Raw genomic sequence first — 25,576 nt, forward strand, 5'->3', positions numbered from 1 at the left:
TGGCTGAAAGTATAGTCTATGGAAGTATAGTGTACAGTCTCCATAGTGTAGTCAATTGGATTTGATGTTGACGTAGCTGTCGGTAATACAGTGTGATAATACAGTGTGATGGTACTATAGTACTTAGGTTTGAGCTTCATTGCTGGAATGCTAGATGGCGTTAAAGTAGTCAAATAGCCAGATGCAGAGGTATTATTGGCTAAATAATTTCTTTATTTTATTTAAAAAATATTTTTTTTATTAAATAAAAAGTAGCCTATAACCATTCGGGGACCACTAAGAATATGTGTATAAATTTTCATGATGATCGGTTAAGTAGTTTTTGCGTGAAAGTGTAACAAACATCAGGACTTTCGCATTTATAGTATTAGTAGGGATCTATATTATCTACATGAAAGCAGCCTGACACGAAGCAAAACTGACTTTTTTCGAAATAAAACCACCATGAATGGAGAACATGAATATGATCGTTACCTTGAAATGACTGCTCTGTGCGAAACGATGTCACAAAACATTAATGCGCTGCCACAAACTACTCCCCGCGTTTTTGCGCAGGCTTTTTTAACAGCCCGGCGTCATTTTCTGCGATCGCTCTACTCCATCATTCTTGCAGCAAAATGGCAAAAAAACAGATTTAACTAGGTGCGCACAGTTCGGACATTCGCTTTTATTTATCTTCTTGTCCACGGACCGCACCGTCATTTATCTAACCGCAAGAAGACAGAATTAACAAACAGAGAATTCTGCCAAAAACAAATTCAAAAGGAAATAATAAATACGTTATAAACGTAAACAAGAACGGAAACGCGGCTGGGACGAGGAATCTACCGAATCAAAGCCGAGCATTCCTCGGACTTTTGTTAATTGTTAAATTAGCGACACATCGCAGCGCAGCAAAACCGGGGCACTCCAACAGGCGTCGAAATTCTGCGAAACGAGTTATATCGAACGCCGCCTCAGCAATACGAGCGTATTATTACGAGGCGCGCTGTTGTTAGCTGGGCACGAAGCGAGCGAAGCACTCAATAAAAAGCGAGCCAGGCATTCCGAGGAGCATAAATTCGAGTCGCACTGAATACAAGCGGGCAAGGCAGCGGCTTCACGAACAACGAAAAGAAAGAGCGTCGAGGCTCGTCGTCGTCATCGTCTACCTCTTGCTTCTTTCCAGTACCCATTTCACGCCTTATAATGAACGCATCGGCTGACTAATTATAGTCTACTCACGAGGCAATGCTAAATACACTTTTATTTGCTCCAAACGCCCGTGTGTACTTAGAAACTTTTCCTTTTCCTTCAACAAGCGGCGCGGCGCCGAGCATCACTCGAACGGCACAAAGCGCAAAGCACAAAATGAACACAATGCGCGTGCAAATAATGAAAAGAAGCGCGAACCAAGCGAAAAGAGAAGTAAACCAAAGCAAGTACACGTCGAGTATCATTCAGATTAATTAATTATCAAATAAAAGACGAAGAATGTAATGTAATGTCAAACGTCGACAACAAAGTATGCAAAACACGTTTTATAGCTAGTGTTGATATTAATGCTCGTTTGTAGCAAAATAAGGTGTTAAAATGCACGCCCGAGTTTAGATCGTATTCATGGCTTGGCATGGTCGATTGATTGTGAACGAAAGTTAATTCGTACGTGACTCCAACGGACTTGATCCGGTGAGTGGCGCGCTCGACATTACCTTTCAACCGTTCACTAATTGTGCTCGGGAACAAGTGAAACGTGTGTGCGAAAGAGATTAGCTCTCGTGACCGTAATTGCGCATAATATTCATTACGGAATGAAAAATTGCCGTGATTAACTAATGTTGGATGTGAAGCACGCCCACGAGTGTCAGTGTCGGAGAAATACGTTTTTAATGTGAAATCTGTGCGTCCAAGCGCGAATGATAATATCACGCCTAGTAAAATATGAAACGGAACTGAATGTTAACTCGATAATTTATTTGCATTGTGTAAATGTGCAAATATAAACATCGCTACTAATATTATAAATGCGAATGTCCTGATGTTTGTTACACTTTCACGCAAAAACTACTTAACCGATCATCATGAAAATTTGTACACATATTCTTAGTGGTCCCCGAATGGTTATAGGCTACTTTTTATTTAATAAAAAAAATTATTTTTAAATAAAATAAAGAAATTGTTTAGCCAATAATACCTCTGCATCTGGCTATTTGACTACTTTAACGCCATCTAGCATTCCAGCAATGAAGCTCAAACCTAAGTACTATAGTACCATCACACTGTATTATCACACTGTATTACCGACAGCTACGTCAACATCAAATCCAATTGACTACACTATGGAGACTGTACACTGTACTTCCATAGACTATACTTTCAGCCATTTTAAACTTCCCGCCATTCTACTTCATTGTTACTTCTTCTGTGACTACAGACGCGTACGGAAGCAACTTCATTATTTTAGATATTCGCGAGCGAAGCCGCGGGTTAAAGCTAGTATATAATAAAAATGAAAAAATCTCTCTCCAGCCGGTGGATTTTAATTTATGCGTGGCTGTCGAGGCTGAGGCTGCGTTCGTGCGGTATGTCAGCGTAATCAATTAGCCGCCGATGTGAATAATTAATTAAATGCGCAGCCGGAGGCCTTTCGACGCGCACATCTGCGTTTTTGCGCAGCGCACGCACTCGCTCTTCATTAAATTCATACATCATCTAATTTACATATGGAGCTGCTTCGAATTGTACGCTTCGCATTTAATTAAACGCAAAATCGTCACGCAGATCGATTCAAAGTAATAAACACGCGAGTGTCATCGTCGCTGAGTATTCAAACACAAAACCGGATCCTAGAATTTACTCACATGGATTGAATTAATAAATACGAACACAAGCATGTGTTGTGCGAGCTGATTGAACGCAACAAATCGAGATCGATTCGAAACATGTAATTGAGATGAAACTAGGCGTGTAATCGTTCTGTTTAAATCCGCACCACGTCAAAACATTTTAATTCCGCAAGGTACCGCAATTAAATTTTAATTTATGTCCAGCGAATGGCGATTTATTGAAATTGGCGCATTGTGGATTAGTATTAGATATTAATACTTATTGCGACACTGAGTTAATTGATTTTGACATAATATTTCAACCGATTTAATAAAATATAAGTTTTTTAATGTTTTATTGCTTAAAATGCATCGTCAATATTCACCCCGAAATAAAATATGAACGTGCTGCAAGCAATAAACATCGTCTGCGGTATACCAAACCCGTACGACCATCCGGCTTCCGGTCTAGGTACAATGACAGCCCACTGCAGCATGAACATCAAAACAGCCGCGAAAACCATAGAAAACGACAAAAGAAACCCGACGAAGAGAAAGAAGCGCAAGCACCAAATTGCAGTGCGCGTCATATACGCGGCATTCAGGTGCATTGACGGTAACTTCGCAATTACGTTGACAATAATAAACGCAGTTGTTGCACCGACACCCGGAAGAATAAACCATGCGTGATTGGAAAACTGCGTCGGGTACACGCAGAGAGCGTCCAAGAAGCACCACCATCCAATGGCAAATAAGGCACCTGAAACATACACCTCGATGGTTAATTTATAGCGGCTTTAAACAAAACAACACGAGAAAAAACACTAATCAAGTGCGGCAGGCAATTACAACTGCAACCGCGGGTTCACTTTGCAATTAACGATTGCTGCGCGCCGCGCGAAAGCAAAGAAACCAATTTGCACAGCTTTATGTGCGCAAGTTCTAAGTTCTAATTAGTCACAGTTAGCGTAAGAGTTGTACGATTACCGCTAATGCTGGCGTAGATGGCATTTAGTTTCTTTGGCGTGAGCTTGTCGGCGCACTCACAGCGGCAGCAATTATGATTGCGCATCCACATGATTTCTTCTGCCTTCCTTGAGAGGAGCTGTGAGTGCGTATATTGATTAATATTTGTGATGGTTGCACGTTAAAATGCAATTGTTGAGTGAATATTAAAAAATACGTTCATTTCAACATCGTGATGACATCTATCTGTCAAGTTGACATGAATAATATTTCGAATTCGAATTTTTATTCAAGAATAAGGTTTTATGATATGCAACCCGTAGAACATGATACAGATTGCCTTATGGAAAAAGTGCATGTGTGTACAAAACACGAGTTTACTTTACCGATCGAGAGGTTAAAAGTTCTCAATGCTAGTTTTAAGAAATATTTCTTTGCGTTCCTTTCCAACCTTAAATAAATTTATTTCTAATAGTAAGTACTACATAAAACAAGCTACAATTAAAAACTATATCTTAATGTTTTACTGCAGATTTGTTTCTGTCAAATTGTTCTCAAACAATGAGCCAACAAGCAGAAATCCAAGTTGAAGAGCCTATAAAAAAGCCAAAATATGATGGTAGAACAAAAAAACGTAAATGGGAAGAACGACGATCTGAAAACACTCAAGATTCTGATGTGAAACGTGAAAAACCTACAGAAGCTGTGGAAAGAATCAGAAGAAGAAAGTTTGCTCTTTTAATGGGATATTCTGGGTCTAATTACTATGGCATGCAAAGGTGAAGACACAATTAATCATCTATAAACTACAATACTTATGTTTTGTGTTCTAGAAATCCACAAACAGCTACAATAGAAGAAGAATTATTCACAGCTTTGTTAAAATCTGAACACATCAATGAAGAAAACTTCAATCAGGTCCAAACAATGCAGTTTCAAAGGGCTGCAAGAACTGACAAAGGTGTTTCAGCTGTCAGGCAAGTTTGTTCAATGAAATTACGTAAGTAAAACACAAAAAAACGATATAAATACTCAATTAATATAATTTTCAGGTGAAACTTTAGATATAGCTAAAATTAATGAACATCTACCTGAGACAATACGAATCTTTGGTGCTCGGCGTGTAACTAAAGGCTTCAACAGTAAATCACAATGTGATGCAAGGACCTACATGTATATGCTACCAACTGCAGCGTTTGCCGATCATGACGAGACTGTTTCGCAGGAAACTTATCGTTTAAATGACGAAAAACTAGCCAAAATAAACGAAATCCTAGCGTTGTTTGTCGGAACTAAAAACTACCATAACTACACGTGTAGAAAACGTTTCAATGACCCAAGCGCCGCGAGATTTATCATGTCTTTTGAATGTGATAAACCTTTTATTACACAGGGAATAGAATTTGCTGTTATGAGAGTAAAAGGCCAGAGTTTCATGATGCATCACATCAGAAAAATGGTCGGGATAACACTATCGTTAGTACGTGGTCACACTGACATGGAAACTTTTAAGAAATCCTTCACAAATGAGAAGGTGAATCTGCCAAAAGCGCCAGGTTTGGGTTTGGTGTTGGATTTTGTGCATTATACACGATATGATCAGCGATATGGTGCTGATCATGATAAACTATTGTGGGAGGAGGAGAATGCTGAGGTTGAGGCGTTCAGAGAGAAATATATTTATCCAACTATTGTTGATACAGAAGTAAAAGAGCTGTCAATGCTCACTTGGGTAAAAGTGTTGGATATTCACGGGTATGATTTGGACGAGGAGGAAAATAACGACGAGAAGGATGGGAATATTTCTGATTGATTTGTATTTATTAGGTGCGACGAGCAATAAACTTTGATACAAACTTTTGATTTGCATTAGAATTTTAAATCAACAAACTAATCACAAATATAGGCAACCAATTGAGCATTTTAGATCAAACATGAATAACTTTCCTATGAACATAATTATTATCAGGATCCTAATTAAGATTACAATTTATAATTATTATAAAACCAGATAAAAGATACATTACCAATCTGTACTATTAAACTCTTATCCCTGCTTGATGATGTAATCAATCAACTTGTCATCCTTCCACTTTCTGTTTGTTGTGATCTGCCGACGTTGATGGAAGCGTCAGCAAATAAAACAAAATATAATCAGTGAAATTCAATTTTCTACAATATTGTACAACATTTTCTATATTCTAGAAATTATTACATAAACAAGGTACATCTATTTTAAACTTTTAGATAGATATTTTTCTATTTATAACCTTCAATATTGCACAATATTTGAAACAGTTTTAAACTTTGTTTAATTTGTATCTTACCATATTCCAGATGGCAAATTTGGATATTCCATGCACAAAATTCTGCAATCGTAAGGAACACGGCGATTTCATCGTGGCTGCCTTAACCAAACGAGCTGTAAATGATATAGAATTATCAGCATTCCTCAACTACACTTGTGTACTCTGTGGTTCTTCAAAAGATGTTTATGGCAGGACATCTCTGCATATGGCTGCATCCTGTGGCAGGACAGATGTTTGCAAATGGTTGGTGTGTCAGAAACAGGCTAAAATAGATGAAAAAGATACTGAATCTGGATATACTGCACTACATAGAAGCATATTTTATGGAAAAATAGACACTGTAGTTGCACTAATCCAATTAGGTACATTATAAACTATTTTTATTAATAGTTATTAATAGATTTGTTATAATTTTGAATATTCCAGGTGGTAATCTCAAATTATTAGATTCTAATGACCTCACACCATTGGACCATGCAATGTTGGACAACCTATCACCTCTGGGAGATGTCTACTCTCCATTTATTTATGTCTGGGGTTCAAACACTAATTATACTTTAGGTCCAAATCAATCCAGGCATCATCCTGAAGCTTTTGACAGTTTTCATAAAACCTACCCACTTGTGGAACCAAAAGAAGTTTACCTTGAGAAGTTCCACACTTTGATTCTAAGTAAAAGTGGTGAAGTTTACTCTTTCGGACATGGACAAGGAGGAAGATTAGGCGTAGCAAGTGAAAAAACAATCCTGGAACCTACAGAAATTAAATTTACTACAAATAATAACGCCATATTGAAAATAATCTCTTGCGCTATAGGAAGAGATCACAGTTTATTCTTAACCGACTCAAATGAGGTGTGGTCATGTGGATCAAACACTCATCATGTATTAGGGATTCATCCACCTCCAGCGCAGTTATTAACACCTCGTCACATCACAAAACTCAAGACGAAGATTGAAGGTATAGCTTGTGGGAGGTATCACTCTGTCGCATGGAACCAGACCAGTATTTTTACATGGGGTTATAACGGTGGGCAACTTGGTCATGATTTGAACACCGAAACAAGTCAAATTGTTCCGAAAAGCGTCAACATTCACTCATCTCAAAACAGTAAGATAATCTCAGTGGCGGCGAGTGTTGGCGCGACAGCAATCGCCACAAATCGCGGAGATGTTTATATTCTACACGAATATCAATGCAGGATGATTGCGTCAAAAATCTTAGATATAATATCAGTTAGTATCTACGGTGGAAAAATAGCTGGACTTGAAGAGAAGCGAGAAGATTTACGAGTTTTAGCACTGACAAAAACCGGGAATATTTTGGTATGGCAGGAAACTGATCCGCAATTATGCAGATGTACGTTTTCTTTGAATAGATTATTAAAAGTGCGACAAGTATGCTTGAACGCATATGGTTTAGTTTTCATAACTGACGAGAGGGAAGTTTTTAATGGAAAATTCAAAGCACGTAAAAAGAAAACAATACAGACTGGAAAGAAACATTTTAATCACTTTTTGGAGCGTACTGCATGTGTAACAGTGCAGATTGAGAAGGTTCCTAGAATTTACGGTGCCAATAGTGTTGTATGCGATGCAGAAGGACATAATTTCGCTGCGATACACCTGAATACTTCCACTATGATAACTGTGATTCCAGAAATATGTCCGTCGACTATGTTTGAAGATTTCGCTAAAATGATTAATAACACAGGTGATGTTGAATCAGATGTGACTTTTAAAGTGGGAAGTCGAATATTTCCTGCACATAGATACATCCTGCGTGCTTCCAGTGATAAATTAAGCAAAATGGAGGCTGGTGGTGACCACGTGGTGATTACAAACGTCGAACCGGAAATCTTCCATGAAATTATACAATATGCTTATACAGGCACATGTAGTATGCTCAAAGAAGGACCAATACCACAAGAATTGGCAAAGTTTAATAAAACGAAGAAGAAAATCAACATAAAAAGCAATGAAAATAATTCTACACAAAAAAATAAAAGTGCTTATGAAGTTTATTCACAAGAAAAGAAGCAAACTAATGTAACAAAAACACAAAATGAAATAAACGACCCGTTGAGATTGTTACAGGAAGCAGCAAAGAAACTAGGCATCAATTCGCTGTACAAAGATCTAAATCTGTTTGAAATATCCGCGGGCAGCATAAAATTGAAAAACGACAAGTTTTGTAGACCCAGAATGTTGAAATACAATCGCGCAGATTTTCCTGAGTTGCATGACGTGCGTATCAAGGCAACCTGCGGAAGTTACGTCGAAGCACACAAGTGTATCCTAGCAGCGCGCAGTGAATTCTTCTCCAATATGTTTTCAATGCGTTGGTTGCAATCCTCCAATCAAAAAACAACGGAAATTGAACTGCCGTCTAACATCGATTGCATTCGACACTTAATAGATTATCTCTACACAGACCAAGTTGACTTAGAACAAGATGAAGCAGATCAAATCTTAAGTCTATTGATTTTAGCGGATCATATTTTACTGGATCGACTAGTTGAAGTTTGTGAATTCGCCGTGAGTAAACTAATAACAATCAAAAATGTTTTACGCTTGATGACAATTGCGGATATGTATAACTCCACGCAGTTGAAAGAAACCTGCATGGAGTACGCATGTTTGAATCTAGCGCTGTTGTTGGAAACGAGACATTTGGAGCAATTAGACGATGAACTGTTGAAGGATCTGACCAAGTTCTATGAGAACTGGAACGCGAAGATGCACCACCGCGTCATCACGCCGTACAGTGACGCAGTGTGCGATAAGATGATCGCGGCGGTGAGTGCAAAGTATCCGGTCAAAATGGACTTCAATGAAATTATCAGCGTGCAAAAGCAGAAGGCGCATCGCCGGCGGAATCGTACACATCGCACGAGCAGCACGAGTGTCAGCGTCAGCGATAGCTCAAATCTTCCATTGGAAGTATCACAGAATGATGAGGTGGACTTTGAACTGAGTAAAAGATTGCAGGAGCAGATGGAGATCGAAAGGAGTGTGCCTGTGAGAATCAAAGCGATATCACGGGCGCATGAGAGGATTAATGATGTGTTTGATGAGGATGATTTTGTTAATTTATCACTGGCGTCGGCGAAAGAGTTTCCTGATTTGAGTTCGTCCATTGGTAGTCCTCCAGTGGATAGGGGGAGTTATCAAAGGACTCCGAAACAAAAGGGGAAGATGACTAGATTGTCACAGAAAGAAAGAAAAAGGTTAACGTCGGAATCATCGCCTGTTATACAAGAAATTGAAGCAGGTAATTAGTTTTTAAAAGAATTTATGAATGTTTTATTGAATATTTTTAATATTTTGTGCGTTAGAGAGTCCAAAAAATCCCTGGAACATGAATTTTGAAACTTCTAGTCCTGTTAGTTCCCACATTGGAAGTATCATCACCGAAGAGAAGAAACAAAGAGAAAATCTTAGTAGAATTAAGAGTAAACTTTTAATTTACACACAGGTATATATTTTATTATTAAATATGAATTCTAATGCGATTTTTATTTAAAAATTTTAATTTAGATCGAAGATAAAGCTCTGGATGATTTGAAGAAATTCTACAACGTTGACAATGTATTCGACGAAGTCATAGAAATCTCCCGGGTGGATTGCGGGCAAATAGCGGCGCCCTTATGGATCCAGAAATAAATTACAAATATAAATTACCTCAATCAAGCTCAAACACAAATAGTTATACAACTAGTACTCCGAAATGTCGTTGACATGTCTCAAGTACACACCACACGCAACGGTCATTAGTTCATGTCGTGCTTGCCGAATTTGTGTCTATTATTTAGTAAGCACACTGAATAAATAAACAGCGCGAGCGGAAACCGAGCGATTTGCGTGCGGGCGCGCAGAAAACATATTTTGATGCCAGTCGGGCGAAAACAAACACCAAGGGAGGATTTGTGTTTGACTGATGATTAGTAGCGGTAAATGTTTGTGCATATTTGCATTGTATGCATGCAGTAAACAATTATGCGTTTGTTTTTGAGTTGGAAGTGAAGTGAGGGTGTTTGTGTGTTGATTTGGAGATGAAAATGGATTGTACAAATTTATTGTGATATATTTATTTGTATCTTGACATAATATAAATAATACAGAGAAAGAAAATGGTATGGGAGAGATTTTTAGATTTTTTTGGGAAGAATTCTTTGTTTAAAAGACAAAAAAGTATCAAAAAGTAACATGAAACATGAAAATCTTTAAAATATTTAGTTTTTACTGAGGTTATGTCATAATTTTCACGCTTTTGTATGTTTGTGTCACTGTTACATGAAAACCACTCAAGCAATTTTGATAAATTTTGGTTTGGAGATATTTTGGACCTTGGAGAATAACATAGGCTACTTTTTGTTGCTAAAATCTAACTTGAAGGGTGTGAAAAATAGTTTTGAAGTTTGTGCAACAAAAAAGATAAATGACGTCGACGCATGCGCAAAAATGTGATGAAAATGCCTATTAAAGATGGCCGCCGGTATTTATTATAATTTTAGCTTTAAAAAACGTTCAATTCTTTCAAAAAACAACTAAAAAACGAAAAATAAAAGCCCAACTCTTAAAAAATTAAAAGTTGCACAAACTTTTTCTAAGTTTAACACATTTTCTATTACTACTAAATCATATCATATGAAAAACTGCAGATCCCAAAGTTTTGAGCTAGTCTAAAACCCGCACTACTATAACTCTCTTATCGCTGATATAATGCTACCACAGTCGTCACGTCACTCTCACTCTCTTGTCGCCCCATCCCATCACACACACGATGTGCCTACTCTGCCTATCCAACACTCGTCACTCGCTTACGTCGCGTATCATCACCCAGCTCGCATCGCAAGAGAAAAAATGACCAAATCGGTATCAGTCCGCGACGCGCCGTGCCGAAAGTAGGTTATTCACGCGCTGCGCAGCGCTAAGCCCGTCCAGCCCGAAACGAGCGAAGATTCCGACTGGCCTCCGGCCGGTATAAGTAGACGCCGCCGCCGAGTTATCGCACTTCCGAAGCGATCTTATGCAACTCCGTCGTGGCTTGCGTTAGATGCCTGCCCAGCTCGCAACCTCATCGTGCCGTTTTGTTAAACTCAACGTGTTGGCCTAGTGGCAATGAATTGTATATATCGTGGGAGGAGCACGACTGAATTCTACTTGGCGTCGGTGTTGTACGATTCCATCGAGGATCTCAACCGAAGGTGAGTGAAGCAAATTTTCAAACTTACAACGACCGTTACAACCGTCAGCGTTGGCATCAGGTGTGCGTGTTGTTTACAAACATAACCTCCGCGTAACTTGACACAACGCCGAAACAAATGAATAACTTTTTATGTTTTCGCTGTAAAACGTTGTAAAACGTTGTAAAACATGATAAAATTAACTAAAATTTAATTATTTATTACATTTTCCATGACTTGTCAGTGGCATTGACTGTTTGTAGAGTCAATAATCGCATTCAAGGAAAATTAATTTAATAAAACGGAAGTGAAACATTTTAATTAGTCAAAATGTCATAAAACCCCAATGCCAACTTTCGCAATTAGTTAAATTCGCAAAAAACAAATCGTCTAATTTGAGGTCAAACGCAAATAAAATGCCACGCGCGATGCGCTTCAGAGAAAAAATATCATTTTATTTATTTTTACTCTAACTCCACGATTAATGTTTATAAATATTTATAAAGTCATTTCAGTTTGACAAATTACATGTCACGCTGTATCGGACGCACGTCGCTTTCTATGTCAAGTTTATTACACACATATTATTAATTTATTAAGTGCTTTTTATTGCGATTAACTTCATTTGCAGACCGAATAATAATAAAAAAAAAGAAAAACATAAAACTTCAATCAATAAATAATTTGTCGAAGATTAATTTAAATGAAATTAAATTCAATATTAACTTAAGATTGTTTGTTCTTCCATTAACAGTTTTTATTAACAATTACTTAGATATATATTTACTGCGCACTTGGGTTTTATTTTATAAGTTTATATTGCTCGTGTTATTATTAACTTTACGAGCCTCGATTGCACGACACATTTTTTCCCGTGCGAGTCATGTCAATACAATAATACGCATGCGAAGAGAAGAGTGATGGTTGTCTCTCGAGACTTCAGTAAACTGATTGTTTACTATTTTGAAGCAAATGTTGTGACTGACTAAACAGCAAACAAATAAGCATTAACATCAATAAATTAACAGCGAGTGATGAATGAACCGCTTGAGATTGAGTTATAGTGTGTTATAAATTATTATCGACAAAGTTAAGTTGATTTTTTTGCGCGTAAATTCAGTTCAATTAGTGAGGTTTCTGAAATTACTACTGAAATTGAAATAATATGCGTAATAATAGTTGTTGTCAGTATTTGTAGTGTTGTGTAAATAACGTTGTTGAATGCGTGTCTTGAATCGATCCTGTTATATCCGGATCGGGAATAAAATCTCTTTTGAAAGCAGTGAGAAGAATATTGTTTTACTATTGGAGCATACGGATCATGAGTTGCAATGTTCTATATTTATCTAAATCGTGTTTTATGCGGCGTATCTTCATTGGTTTCGGCTTGAATATTGTAAATTCATTCAGTTATTTATATTCATTACTAGCTGTTGCCCGCGACTTCGTTCCGGCAGTGTTTAATAAAAATGTAATTCGTTTTTACTCTCTTGTTCTAGACATACTCGTAGTAAGAGTCAATTCTATCAATAAGATTAGCAATTTTAATTTAAAGAAATTATGCATATAAAGTTTTGTCAATAATGCACTTCAGCGCGCCATCTCGAATTCAACTATTTAACTATAACTATGATTGAATCTCAATGTCAAATTTTATTCTATAGAAAAGAGCTGTTTTGAGGATTTTCCCGACAATTATTCGAATTTTTCTCACCTTTTAAACCTTCCCTAGACCTCCACGAATAATTCAAGACCAAGATAAGATAAATCCGTTCAGCCGTTCTCGAGTTTTAGCGAGACTAACGAACAGCAATTCATTTTTATATATATAGATTATATTCAATTCAATAGTTACTATATTAATAGTGAGTTGGTTTTGTAGCGAGATTATTGAGAAATATTAGAAAAATTAAAGATTAAAAATTCATTTCATTATGGATTATGGATTTGATTGAGAAATTAATAAAATTATCCAAAAAATAACTGAGAAATTGCGTTTGTAAGAAGTATCGTTATCATTACTAAAAAGGAACTGTTCCAGTACAGAATGACGAAGAAAAAACTAAAAAAATCCTTTTAGTTTGCGAGATATTGCTTAATTTCATTAAAAAAATACAAAAATTACTGAAAATTAAAGTCTGAATGTGTTTTTCATGTCAAAATTAACCACCTTCATCATTTCTAACGTTGACAAGCAGAATACACTCAAAAACAAATAGAATTTTTAAAAAACTGCGCGAAAATATTGCAAAAAACATAAAATTTCCGTCAAAAATCCCAAAATTTCTCTATTTCAACCTTAACAATGAAAATAAAGGCAATGAAACTCATTTAAACAAGAAAATTTGCTTACAAAATACAAATTTTTACATCTATGATCAATTCTAAGTTAAAATAACTCAAGCAACTTTTTAAAATATAAATTTTTATAAACAAATCAATAAATTGACAATTTCCAATGGTATTTTTGACCCGATAAAAGAATCCAGCATAAAATTACATAACACTTATATAAATGTGGTGCGCTGACGTACGTTGCGCTTTGTTTTGCTCACTGCACGCTAATTAAAAAATAAGCGCGTAATTAAAGCGCGTTTGCGCGCGCAACAAACAATGCAATAAATTAGATACGCGGCGATGTCTGTGCAAAGTGATCGCACCTAAAAAAAGTTCCACGACTTCCACACTTCACTCACAGTACGAGTATTACAATATTATATGTATTGCACTTTCATTGAACAATCGGTCGGTTTTACAATCGGTCATCTTCCGCTATGTAACGTTTATTTATAGTCGGCATGATCCGCAAAGGCAATAAATGAATTATTAACCTTTTTACCAATCAATAAATAATCTCATTCTTTTCTAGAGAAAATAATTTGTAGTTTAAGTTAAAGTATTTCTTAGAATTCATTCATCTAATAAATTTAATGAACCCCTATGATATCAACTCCGAAGTAACGAATAGACGAATTTTATTACATCATATCATCTATAAAAGCCACATTCATTCATGATTCTCTTGAATTACTTCAATGACAGCTCCCAGACGACATTTTATTAACATTTTATTACTCGTCTTATTTTTTATTGAAGCCTCTCTCAAGGTTTCATCCTGTTTTACGAGCGACCTTCCAGCTTCTATATACAATAATCCAAATCATCAATCAATGCATAATCTCTGTTGTTGTTTTCATCGCGTTTACGCTCAATTTCACGCAAATTAATTACAGTTGCCAATGGTGAAGTTTTTCGCCGAAACGTGTGACGCTTTCGGATATTATTCGGTCGCGACGCCGGAGAGGCGCCGAACGCAAATCGCACCAGTTCGAACCAACTCCAAAGCATGATTTCGGATTGGGATTCGTGTGTTGCATTCGACGTTTGTGAAATACGCATTGGAGCACTGGTTCATGGCTATTTTATTTCGACTTCGTTTTTTTCTCTCGCGCGAGCATAATAAAATGCTAAATTTAGCTCGAAATAAATAATATAATATGGCGATTGTAGTGAATATAATACATTGTAGTTAATTACTACAGTTTACTTGTTTATTGTCTTTTAATCAGCGCTGCACAGGATGCGCATTGATCACGCAACACTCCCGACACATTTTATTTAATAAAATGTCATAAAAGTGTTATTTATCAATAATTCGCTAATTATATTTTATTTAAAATCCTCATGCTCATAGCAACGAGTGTTTGTTATTTTCGCACGCAGACATTTTTTTATCAGCGGTGTAATTAGCGCTAGATTTAGAACTTAATGATCATCGATTACGATTTTTCACTCGCAACAAATTGGTCTGGCATTATATGTCAAGATACGAGTGTGACTCGGCGTTACTCACACGCCTCCCCGGCGATTACGACGTAGCGTAGATCGTAGTAAAAAGTGAACTTCAACCTTTCGAAATTACACAGTATTGGCTCAGGTTCTGCTCTGAATTCCGGCATTGTGTACGCGCCGATAACGATTGGCGCCTGCCAGACACCACACTAATCGCGAATGTGCACAAATAATATTAGATAATGAATAAATCGAGAATAAATAATATGAAATTTTCGAGCGATTGGGGCGAATGGGGAACGTGACTTCCGGTCAGTGCGCGCCTCGCAGCTGATGCGATGCAATCAAAAATTTAAACTTTTTGATTTGATTGACTACGCATTGGTCAAAGTCCTCTCTTTGCTTTGCTGATATCGAGGCGTCAATAAACGCCGATAAACGACCGAAATGTGCATTGATATTCTGTACAGATTTATCGAATTTTTAATTAGAAACGTAATTAGTTTAAATTTCTGGGAAACAGGCGCAGAAATTAAGAAAACACGTTGAATTTTATTTATAAACATCGAATAAAAGGTGAAGTCTTTAGAATTTTAGGTTTTTTTTGAAGAAAATCATTGATTTTTATGAGAAAATTCGCATTTTTAAGCGAAAAACTATAAAAGAATGATTGATTTTTAAGAATTAGAGCAATTTACTTAAATATTATACCAGATACTTGCAGTTATTTCGAAGAAAGCTGGAAAAACCTTTAGAATTTAACGTTTTTTGAAGCAAAATAACGATTTTTATGCTCAAATCTGCGTTTTTAGGCCAAAAACAACACAAAAATGCACAATTTTTAATAATTAACGTAATATACTTAAATATTTTTAAGATATCCTCAGTAGTAGACTGAAAACAACCTGAATTGAATAGATAAACATCGAAAAAAGAACTAAAACCATTAGAATTTTACGTTTTTTGTAGCAAAATACCGATTTTTATAAGTTTTTAAGCGAAAAACCTCAGAAAAATACACAATTTTTAATAATTGGCGCAATTTTCTTTAATATTTTACAAAACACTTGCAGTAATTTCGAAAATAACCTGAGGAATCCTTAAAATTTCCCGTTTTTTGAACCAAAACTTCAATTTTTATGCAAAAATTTTAATTTTAACGCAATTATCCTTAATTCCCCGCATAACTAAACAAAAATTCTTCTCTCTTCCAGCGGGGTTTCATCCCTAATCAAAGAAAAACACGCCGATGCCAACATTGTCCTGCCCTTCCGGGGCATCGCGCCCTTCCACCAGGTCGTCGCCAGCGAAGACCGACACTTCGCCATGGAGACGACGCTTCTCATACTGCAGAATGGTGGGGACCCCAACGTCCGATCTGACGAGGGGCTGACCCCGCTGCACATCGCCGCTGCCTGGGGCCGGCGCGACCTGGTACAACTCTTACTCCACTGTGGCGCCGACCCCGACCTGCAGGACAACAGCTACATGACACCCATCCACTACGCTCGCGAGCACGAGCACCACGACATTGTCGAGATGATTCGCACGTTCATCGACGGCGGGATCTCCGCCTACTTTGAACAGGGCAGAGGGAAAGATGCATGCGTTGTAACATTGGATAGAATCTTAATATCCAATGGGCAAGCGGTTGGAGAATATGAAGTGATCAAAACCGAACAAAAAGATGTGGTTAAACATAATCATCATCAAGAACCCATTGATTTGAAGGTGTTACCACAAACGAATCCTAATGAATATGTCAGGGATTGGTGTAATACTCTCGTTGACCAGTTGGAGAATCTATCTCTATCACCCTCGGATAATTCGGAGAATTCTATCATGGAGAGGACTTTTGCTAATGTGACCATGGTTCGACCAGTGAATCGACCAGTGTCATCGTTTTATTCATCCAGCGATAATAGTCACCATGACAACAATATTAACTTGACCACAAACACAGAATTATTAGATTCGTACAAGTCCAGAGAAAGTGGAGTGCATACACTGCCCAATTCTATGTTGGATGATTATGAGCAACCTGTGTCACATCAGTCTAAACCTCCACCTCAAAGGAAATCATCCAAAGACACTTCGAGTGATTATTTTACTTGTACTGATGTTTCGGAGATTCTGGATGATGTCCATAACAATGGTTTTGTTTTTGGTGATTCTGACATAAGTTTTGTTAGTGTTTCCGAAGTCTATAAGTATGTGGACGCTGAAGAAGGTGTTTGCTTGTATGAAAAACGAGTTTTACCTGTTGTTATGCCGTAAGTTGATAAAATTTTCTTATAATTCCATAGTTTTAATGTTTATGTATCGAATAGGAACTTGAACGAGACGGAAAACTTTACTGTGAGTTCAAAATCATCAAAAGTATCCAGTTTACCAGTCAGTTTTGATTATGACACTGATACACTTAGGAAAGAACTGACAAGGGTTGGTTTTGAGCCGGGGCCGATCACCAAAACAACAAAACGTGTTTATCTAAAGAAATTACATCATTTACAGAAGTTTCCACAGGATGTTGTTGTTTCTACAGTGCAAGACATCAAAAAAGGTAAAAATTTTAAAGAATTTTAATTTTTTTTTACTAATTTTTTTTGTTTTTTACTGATAGTTTACTCGAATGAGATCCAGAAGACTTTGAAACACCCCGAATGGTCATCAGATTTAACCCCCTACCGACTCCTAGAAGAACAAGTAGTGAGGCAATTCTCAAACCCAGATCCAACGCGGAAATGGCGCGAAGGAGTGAGCAAAGCTTCCTTTACTTATCTCCTGCTGGATCCGCGTATTACACAAAATTTACCTGGACGAGCGGATGGGTTATCACAGGGTGAACTTTGGGAGGTTTTTCTTTCTTCTATCTTCTACGTTGGTAAAGGAAAACGCTCCAGACCTTATCAACACCTCTACGATGCAATAAACTTACATAAAGACGGAGTTAAACAAACGACTAACAAGAAATTACAACGTATTCTTGATATTTGGAAAGATAACCAAGGTGTGATTTGCTTACACATTTTTCAAAATGTCATCCCTGTTGAGGCGTACACTCGTGAGGCAGCCATGATTTCCGCGTTGAAACTCACAAACGTTGAGAATTTACGCACTGGAGACTTTTATGGAATCTCAGCGACGTGGAGCAGCAATCAGAAGGCAATGTTTGGTGTTTATTTGCTGTTCAAAGCGATGAAGATTTTATTAAACGAAGGCGAACGACAGTTGAGCCCGAATGATATTGATTAGTTGATTAGATTTTTAAGATTTGACGATGATGTGTGTTTTGATTGAATTATTTATTTCACGCGTGAATTGCAAGTGGTATGACTCAGAATTGTGATATGATCGTGCGCGTAGATGTTTAATTACAACAAGTATTTGATGACACTCGATGAGATTTTGATCGTTTGTTCCGAGAACGTTAACAATAAGTGCAATTACACTTTTATCAGATTTTTGTATTACAGACACAAATATTATTCAAATATTTTATATTTTCTAAGACTTATATAATTGAAATTATAGTGTTTAGGACGATTTTCGACGAATTTTATTTTTAAAATGATGTTTTTAATGAAATATGTGGAAATATATATTATGTGTTCAAATAAAACTGTTTTTACTTTAATTTATTTCCAGAAAATGAATTTTATCACCATTATCCTAAAAATTAAAAGAAAAAACAATTAATTTCAATTTTTAAGTTTTAATTACTTGACCTATGCATGAATATGGCACGTGGTTTTGTTTATAAGTAAATTAGCGAAGTGAAAAAAGACTAATGTCCATTTAGTCAATGTGATTATTGTTTGCTGACCCAAATTGATAATTGTTTGGATCCGCCATTGATTCAATTTGCGCATTGCGAAATCAATTTCTTGATCATTGTGCGGGCGCATGTTGTGGCGGCCATTCACAATTAAATTAATTAGTGAAAAGCTAATCAAGTTGGAAAAAATATGCAAATGAGGGCAATGGCTTCGGTTTAAAGCGCAGATTTTATCGTTTATTGTGTAATTTATTATAATAAGCTCGTAAATCACTTCATTTTGGCTATAAATGGACAGTAAAAAATTTTTTGATAGCGTTTGTTTGTTATTCGTATCAGTGGCTCCTCACTAATGATTGTAAATAGTTGTTTGTAAACAAGGCTTTAGTAAAAATGGACTTATGTTGTTATTAACTAGTTTATACTCGCGGATTTGCTCGTGTTGATAATTTTTTTGGCTGTATTTAAAAATTTTATATTCAAATTAATCCAAATTTTGAAAAACACAGGCAAAAGACATTTATATTTTTCGTTGCACAAATTTGCAAACTATTTTACACACCTTTCAAGTTATATTTTAGCAACAAAAAGTAGCCCATTATACTTTCCTGGGTCCCAAATATCTCCAAACCAAAATTTATTGAAATTGATTGAGTAGTTTTTGCGTAACAGCGTGACAAACAAACATACAAATAAAATAAAATTAAATTCACCAAATTTGCTAGTTATTTCGTGTTTTGCTAGTTAATAAATTAGATTTAAACTTAAAAAAAAAAGCAAAAAATGTGAATATATTTTTCATGATTCTGAATTCATGCAAAAATAGCAATAAATTGAGTTTAACATTGATAGCATGACTAATTTGAACTGTGATTGGTAGATTAGTTATTAATGATGATATTATTCAAACCAATTGCCGCGTTATCATCACAAATACAAATGAACCCGATCTATCCACATATCAAACTTGTTACCATTCTGCAACTTTTCACTACTACTTCTCTTTTCAATTTATACAACTCGTTCAAAACCGTAATAATTACGGCAATAACCTGACTACTTTTTATAATTTAAACATCAACCATTAATAATTTAATCATTAATTAATCGATTTAACAGTTTCTTCAGGTTTTACTGAATTAATAAACCGTAAATTAAACTTAACTCAACTTAACTTAAGTCAAGTGAACCTGAACTTTATTTTTTATTCCTACGTTTAACTTGCAACTAAAATAAAACTAAATGTTAAGCCGTCGCAGAGTCAACCAGCACGCAGGGGATTTGATTTGATAATCCCAACGAGTATAAAGTTGATTTGTATTCATGCGGCAATTCAGTCAGGCAGAGTCTATCGGCATCGGCGTGCATACTGCACATCTGCGTTTCGTGTTATTGGTGATAGACGAGTATAATACGTGTGATACCGATACGTAAATGAACAAATAAGTATAGTGTATAATTGTACAGTGTAATTGTCCATGAACAACACGCTTTGATAATACATATCATACATGGTAAGAGTTCAAAGTTTCACATACAGAAAATTGAATAAAATAAAACAATAAACATAAAACTGTATTGTTTGTTTAGAAAATGTTGTTTTTAACAATATGCTTAACGTTCCTGCTCTTCGGCGTGTCGAATACGTTGGATAATGGACTTGCGGATGCTCCGCCAATGGGATGGATGCATTGGCAACGGTTTCGATGCGTGATTGATTGTGAAACATACCCAGATGAATGTGTCAGGTATTTATTTATTTATTTATTTGATTACTAGCTGTTGCCCGCGACTTCGTTCCGGCAGTGTTTAATAAAAATGTAATTTGTTTTATACTCTCTTGTTCTAGACACATACTCGTAGTAAGAGTCAATTCTATCAATAAGATTAGCAATTTTAATTTAAACAAATTATGCATATAAAGTTTTGTCAATAATGCACTTCAGCGCGCCATCTCGAATTCAACTATTTAACTATAACTATGATTGAATCTCAATGTCAAATTTTATTCTATAGAAAAGAGCTGTTTTGAGGATTTTCCCGGCAATTATTCGAATTTTTCTCACCTTTTAAACCTTCCCTAGACCTCCACGAATAATTCAAGACCAAGATAAGATAAATCCGTTCAGCCGTTCTCGAGTTTTAGCGAGACTAACATTGAGTATTACTCAATTTGTATTTATTTTTTTGTTACTTATTCCAGTGAGCAATTGTTTCGCAACATGGCGGACCTGATGGTATCCGAAGGATACCTCGAAGCTGGCTATGAATACATCATTGTTGATGATTGCTGGGCATCGAAGAAACGCGCTTTGAATGGCAGTTTAGTTGCTGATCCAGTGAGATTTCCAAATGGCATCAAAGCGTTAGCTGATTACGTAAATTAACATTTAACTATTTACATGTTGTGTACTTGTACTCGTATTGATATATTATTAATTTATGTGTTTTGATTTAGGTGCATTCAAAAGGACTTAAATTTGGTTTGTATGGCGATTATGGTAATTTAACTTGCGCGGGATATCCAGGCAGTATTGATCATATGGAACTGGATGTAAACACGTTTGCTGCATGGGGTGTAGATTATATTAAATTGGATGGATGTTATGCTGATCAGGAAACTATGGAGCAAGGTAAGTAATAAATGAAATTTTGTGACAACAAACGCAAAAAACGAAGGAAGAAGAATATAGAAAGTTGTTACTGAACTGCTGGACGACTTAGGCTATACGCGTAGCGCGTTGCCTATTAAACTTCCACTAAACCCGCAAAAAGTGGTGGGGGAAGCAGCAACTGCATGTATTCTCCTACTCATCGCCACTTGTGTCACCACGGGTCCTAATACATAATATAATTTTCCTAAAACCTTAATTTGAACTAAAATTGCTTAAATATATGAGTAATTAATTTAAATATTAAAGGTTACGCTGAATACGGACGTTACATGAATGAAACAGGACGACCAATGGTATACTCCTGCAGTTGGCCAGCATACCAAGAACCCTTCAACATTAAAGTAACTATTTTACTACATTTAAAAAAATACTACAAATTTTCCTCCGTAGCCCAATTATCATGCCCTAAGAAAAACCTGTAACCTTTGGCGTAATTGGGACGACATTGACGACTCCTGGGAGAGCGTATCATCAATCGTCACTTGGTTTGTCAAGAACCAAGATAGAATCGCACCATTCTCCGGACCAGGACATTGGAATGATCCAGACATGGTAAATAACCTAACCTCACATAACCTAAACGTAAAAAACATTTTTAGTTAATCATTGGTAATTATGGCTTGACTGTACCACAAGCAAAAGCACAAATGACAATCTGGTCCATAATGAGTGCCCCTCTTATTATGTCGAATGATTTACGTGCCATCGACGAAGAATACAAGAAAATCTTACTTAATCGTGATGCGATAGCCATCAATCAAGATTACCTTGGAAAAATAGGCAAACAAGTTTTAGTTGTAAGTATATAACATGTGTATATTTGGTTGCCTACCTCAAACTACCAATGCAACAATTTAATATTTTTATTTGTGAATATTTTATAGAAAAAAAAAGTTGCTGTGTGGACAAAAGTGATAATGCCTAACATCAGTGGGCATCCATCATACGCCGTTGGAATTGTAAGCAATCGCACTGATGGATTCGCCTACAAAGTCGATTTTCCACTGAAAGATCTAAATTTAGACGCTCCACATGGCTACTTTGTTCAGGTAAGCCCCGCATTATCCATATCTATATTTATTTGCACTTGAACTTTGCTTCCGACTCGGTGTTTTGTCCCAATTGAAAGTTGACGAATTGAAAATGAAAATGACTGCACGTTTAGCCATTTAAATAGTTAGTGCGCTGTTTGTGTTGAATAATAACTACGAATGTGAATAGAATAAGCGGCATAAATATTCGAATTGTCTGGCTGCTTGCTATTAACTATGATTTTATGATTGGTGACTTCTGCATTAACATTTCAAGTGTTTGTGGAGGCAAAGTGTTGGCAAACTTTGGCGCTTTCTTTTCCGATCGGCAAACACACCGAGGAACTTTCTAACTAATTGCTAAACACAATGTTTAAATTCAATGCCTACACAATTATGTCGATAGGTATTTTTATTATTACGATTATTATGGATGCGGAGAGTATAAATGATTAACTTCAATCATTCAATCGTCGATTGAATTTTTATGTTAAGTTTTTACTGGGTGGATAGACGAGTATAATGTGGTGAGACGTGGAGCTTCCAACAAGAATGACGAGAAGCGAAGAATTCGAATAAATAATCGGTGAAAGTTTTAAAGTTTAAGATTATACTCAGTTGATATTACGAGAGGTTGTCTTCGGAATATTTTGATAGTTATAAAACAAGTGGATTTTTAAATTTTCCTATATTATATCACAAAATATCACAGAAAAAATTACCAATTGGTTTTTATTAATTTTCTCTGTGTAACAACGAAAAATATTTTTATTTCTTGCAATTATGAGTTAGAATTTTTTTTCAAAGACATGACATCGATGGTAACATTTGAAATATTGTTGTAATTATGATCCCAACATCCCTACAAATTGCAATGCAAATTTTATAACTTAAGCACGATTTTTCAGCTAATTTGTTGAGGTGCACAAGCAGTTACTACAAAATTATTTAAACATAACACAAGTGAATACAACTGAGCGACGCGGAATTCATATTTAGACTTCAGGAAATATTTACTGGCATTTTTACAAGAGTAATTGAGTTTATAACCAGCTTACAAAAGATTAAACAGATGCCTATCCACGTAAAATCTCAATATTTTGCTATTTTTTGTTCTTTACAATTAAATTTATTTTTTTGTTTGCAGAATGTTTTTGAAGACCAAGCAGACTTTGACATTCCATCAAACGGATCAATTTCCATGCGAATTATACCCACAGGTAAGTTTTTCTTGATTAATTATAATTTTCTTCATAATTTTTAACCAAAAATTCAATTTTCTCATTTTATATTCGACCTTAATTGAAACCTCAATACAATCAATACAATTTTTCACTCCCTGATAAGAACTACTGCGTCTCGCAGTATAAGAATGATTCATACTATTTTTACACTCTATTAATAAACCAATCTTAATTAACAACTTGTTTATTCAATAATAACAATGGTAAACAAAGAAAACAAACAATTACATCAAAAAAATCGGATGATACAAACCATTAAACTTTTTATTAAATTAATTTAGTATTTATCTTTTGCTTGGGTGAAAATTTCCATATTTATATATTTATCTTCGCACATTTTCACATTCCGTCCATGCGCAGTACGTGATAAACGTCGCACGTAATTGTTTACTGGCATTGCGTCAGTCGCGGGCCCGCCGCGTAAAAAAGAAGACGAAACCGACGAAAAAGTGAAATTGATTATTACCAGCCGCGCCGAAGATGCGAACCGTGAACTTGCGTTAGAACAACTTTCGTGCGTACTTTCCAATTTCACTTTCTACTATGAATCGCTGGATCGACAGCGGTGGCGCACAACGATCAACACAATAATAAAACAATGTTTTAAACCGTAAATATTACATTTTTTACTTAAAAAACACAAAATTTTATTCTTTTACTTCTATTTTAATTAATAATTTAATTATTGGTATCTATTCATGCTAATTAAATGCAATTATCGTTGATACACGTAATTAATACGCTGCTGACTCAAGAATCTAAGATTAATTGCAAACAAATTGGAATTTTACTGCGGTATATGAAAGAACCTTGATTATGTTGCAATTTTGCTATTAAGGTGCGTTGACATTAGACTAATCAACGGTAATTAATAAATTAATAGTGAGAAATCACTTTTTTATCATTTTTTTTATTTCTAGGTGGAGTATTATTAAAATTGACACCCAGGTATGTTTAATATTTAAATATTTTTATACTTTAATGTTTAATGTTTAAAAATTCATATTTTTACACTTTCAACGCATCTCTGTGCTTACAAAGTATTTTTTAATAAGTGTTAATTATATTTACATAATCGTGCTTGAACTTTTCATTAACGCATAATGTAATTATTATAATTACTGTAGTAATTCATATTTATTATGTGGCTGCCAATCATGACCATTCTCAATGTTCACAAGCTCACAACACACTCGTAACTTATTGTTTCAATGTTCAATCGATGATAATAATAATAATATTATTAATAGATATTTATTCATTTGTAACTAATTTTTATTTTATTTGTAATCAAATAAACATTTTTCTATCGGTTTTTAAGTTTACTTGAATTTTATAAGTTAAATATTTATTTTCAGGATGAAATATTCCGAGATTCAAATTATTCAAAGTGAAATAACTGTGGATAAGATTTAAGATGTTGTAAGTATGTGTGGCGTTGAAAGTTGATAATAGTGTGTCTGTCAATAAATGTAAATGCAAGTTACAAAATTGAATTCTTCACTCACTGTACACTTTACAACCTGTTTCTCGAGACGTACGCGCTTAACGAAAAAGAAACTAAGTCTAAACTTTGGTATTTGTGTCAAGTACATCTTTATACAGTGAGTTTTATAATTTTTAATACAAATTATAATTATACGTTCAGATTTTTCAAAGAATTTAAATTCAAATTCATGCAAAATATCGTTAAATACAGTTATAAATTTAATTCTTAATCGAAATCGTTTTTTGTTAAATAAATAATTAAATTTCGCTATAGCAAGATGTATTTATATTGAGGAATAGA

The 25,576-nt window shown here is 35.4% G+C and overlaps 4 protein-coding genes and 2 long non-coding RNA genes across 6 annotated transcripts; 5 read left to right on the forward strand and 1 right to left on the reverse strand.

The window, feature by feature from the left end:
* Nucleotides 1–3,145: 3,145 nt before the first annotated feature.
* On the reverse strand, nucleotides 3,146–4,111 carry LOC135798188 (uncharacterized). The gene is made up of 2 exons (XR_010549669.1): nucleotides 3,792–4,111; nucleotides 3,146–3,564 (listed from the first exon to the last, which is right to left on the reverse strand). It is a non-coding gene; the product is annotated as an uncharacterized lncRNA (long non-coding RNA).
* Nucleotides 4,112–5,630, forward strand: Pus1 (Pseudouridine synthase 1). Its single transcript, XM_065310943.1, has 4 exons — nucleotides 4,112–4,244; nucleotides 4,303–4,549; nucleotides 4,604–4,770; nucleotides 4,823–5,630. The coding sequence occupies exons 1-4, from the start codon at nucleotides 4,181–4,183 to the stop codon at nucleotides 5,581–5,583; spliced, it is 1,239 nt and encodes a 412-aa protein (XP_065167015.1). The 5' UTR covers nucleotides 4,112–4,180; the 3' UTR covers nucleotides 5,584–5,630.
* A 193-nt stretch (nucleotides 5,631–5,823) lies between these two features.
* LOC135798185 (inhibitor of Bruton tyrosine kinase) lies at nucleotides 5,824–10,213 on the forward strand. The gene is made up of 5 exons (XM_065310941.1): nucleotides 5,824–5,994; nucleotides 6,108–6,441; nucleotides 6,506–9,352; nucleotides 9,417–9,556; nucleotides 9,619–10,213. Exons 2-5 carry the CDS (start codon nucleotides 6,108–6,110, stop codon nucleotides 9,742–9,744), a joined length of 3,447 nt encoding a protein of 1,148 aa, XP_065167013.1. The 5' UTR covers nucleotides 5,824–5,994; the 3' UTR covers nucleotides 9,745–10,213.
* A 20-nt stretch (nucleotides 10,214–10,233) lies between these two features.
* Nucleotides 10,234–18,681, forward strand: LOC135798186 (ankyrin repeat and LEM domain-containing protein 1-like). The gene is given in 3 exon segments (XM_065310942.1): nucleotides 10,234–11,288; nucleotides 16,274–17,622; nucleotides 17,683–18,681. Coding segments are annotated over 3 exon segments (2,067 nt in total). The 5' UTR covers nucleotides 10,234–11,202; the 3' UTR covers nucleotides 18,315–18,681.
* LOC135798189 (uncharacterized) lies at nucleotides 14,577–14,950 on the forward strand. The gene is made up of 2 exons (XR_010549670.1): nucleotides 14,577–14,776; nucleotides 14,837–14,950. It is a non-coding gene; the product is annotated as an uncharacterized lncRNA (long non-coding RNA).
* Nucleotides 18,682–20,149: 1,468 nt separating the features above from the next.
* On the forward strand, nucleotides 20,150–25,278 carry LOC135798867 (alpha-N-acetylgalactosaminidase-like). The gene is made up of 11 exons (XM_065311836.1): nucleotides 20,150–20,351; nucleotides 20,428–20,585; nucleotides 21,041–21,215; nucleotides 21,296–21,470; nucleotides 21,759–21,853; nucleotides 21,903–22,064; nucleotides 22,112–22,309; nucleotides 22,397–22,561; nucleotides 23,691–23,763; nucleotides 24,708–24,735; nucleotides 25,146–25,278. Exons 1-11 carry the CDS (start codon nucleotides 20,349–20,351, stop codon nucleotides 25,201–25,203), a joined length of 1,290 nt encoding a protein of 429 aa, XP_065167908.1. The 5' UTR covers nucleotides 20,150–20,348; the 3' UTR covers nucleotides 25,204–25,278.
* Nucleotides 25,279–25,576: the final 298 nt, after the last annotated feature.

The sequence above is a fragment of the Atheta coriaria genome, unplaced genomic scaffold (genome assembly GCF_025399875.1).
Source record: "Atheta coriaria isolate IRGN ID8LTWV9N9 unplaced genomic scaffold, Caltech_Dcor_3.1 hic_scaffold_9_pilon, whole genome shotgun sequence".
Lineage (NCBI taxonomy): Eukaryota > Metazoa > Arthropoda > Insecta > Coleoptera > Staphylinidae > Dalotia > Dalotia coriaria.

Coding starts and splice junctions, on each gene's coding strand:
- Pus1 (XM_065310943.1), top strand. CDS start 4,181: ATGCTAGTTTTAAGAAATATTTCTTTGCGTTCCTTTCCAACCTTAAAT. Junction 4,245..4,302: donor AAATAAATTTATTTCTAATA/GTAAGTACTACA, acceptor GTTTTACTGCAG/ATTTGTTTCTGTCAAATTGT. Junction 4,771..4,822: donor AGTTTGTTCAATGAAATTAC/GTAAGTAAAACA, acceptor TATAATTTTCAG/GTGAAACTTTAGATATAGCT.
- LOC135798185 (XM_065310941.1), top strand. CDS start 6,108: ATGGCAAATTTGGATATTCCATGCACAAAATTCTGCAATCGTAAGGAA. Junction 9,353..9,416: donor TATACAAGAAATTGAAGCAG/GTAATTAGTTTT, acceptor TTTGTGCGTTAG/AGAGTCCAAAAAATCCCTGG. Junction 9,557..9,618: donor AACTTTTAATTTACACACAG/GTATATATTTTA, acceptor ATTTTAATTTAG/ATCGAAGATAAAGCTCTGGA.
- LOC135798867 (XM_065311836.1), top strand. Junction 22,310..22,396: donor TAGGCAAACAAGTTTTAGTT/GTAAGTATATAA, acceptor AATATTTTATAG/AAAAAAAAAGTTGCTGTGTG. Junction 24,736..25,145: donor TTATTAAAATTGACACCCAG/GTATGTTTAATA, acceptor ATTTATTTTCAG/GATGAAATATTCCGAGATTC.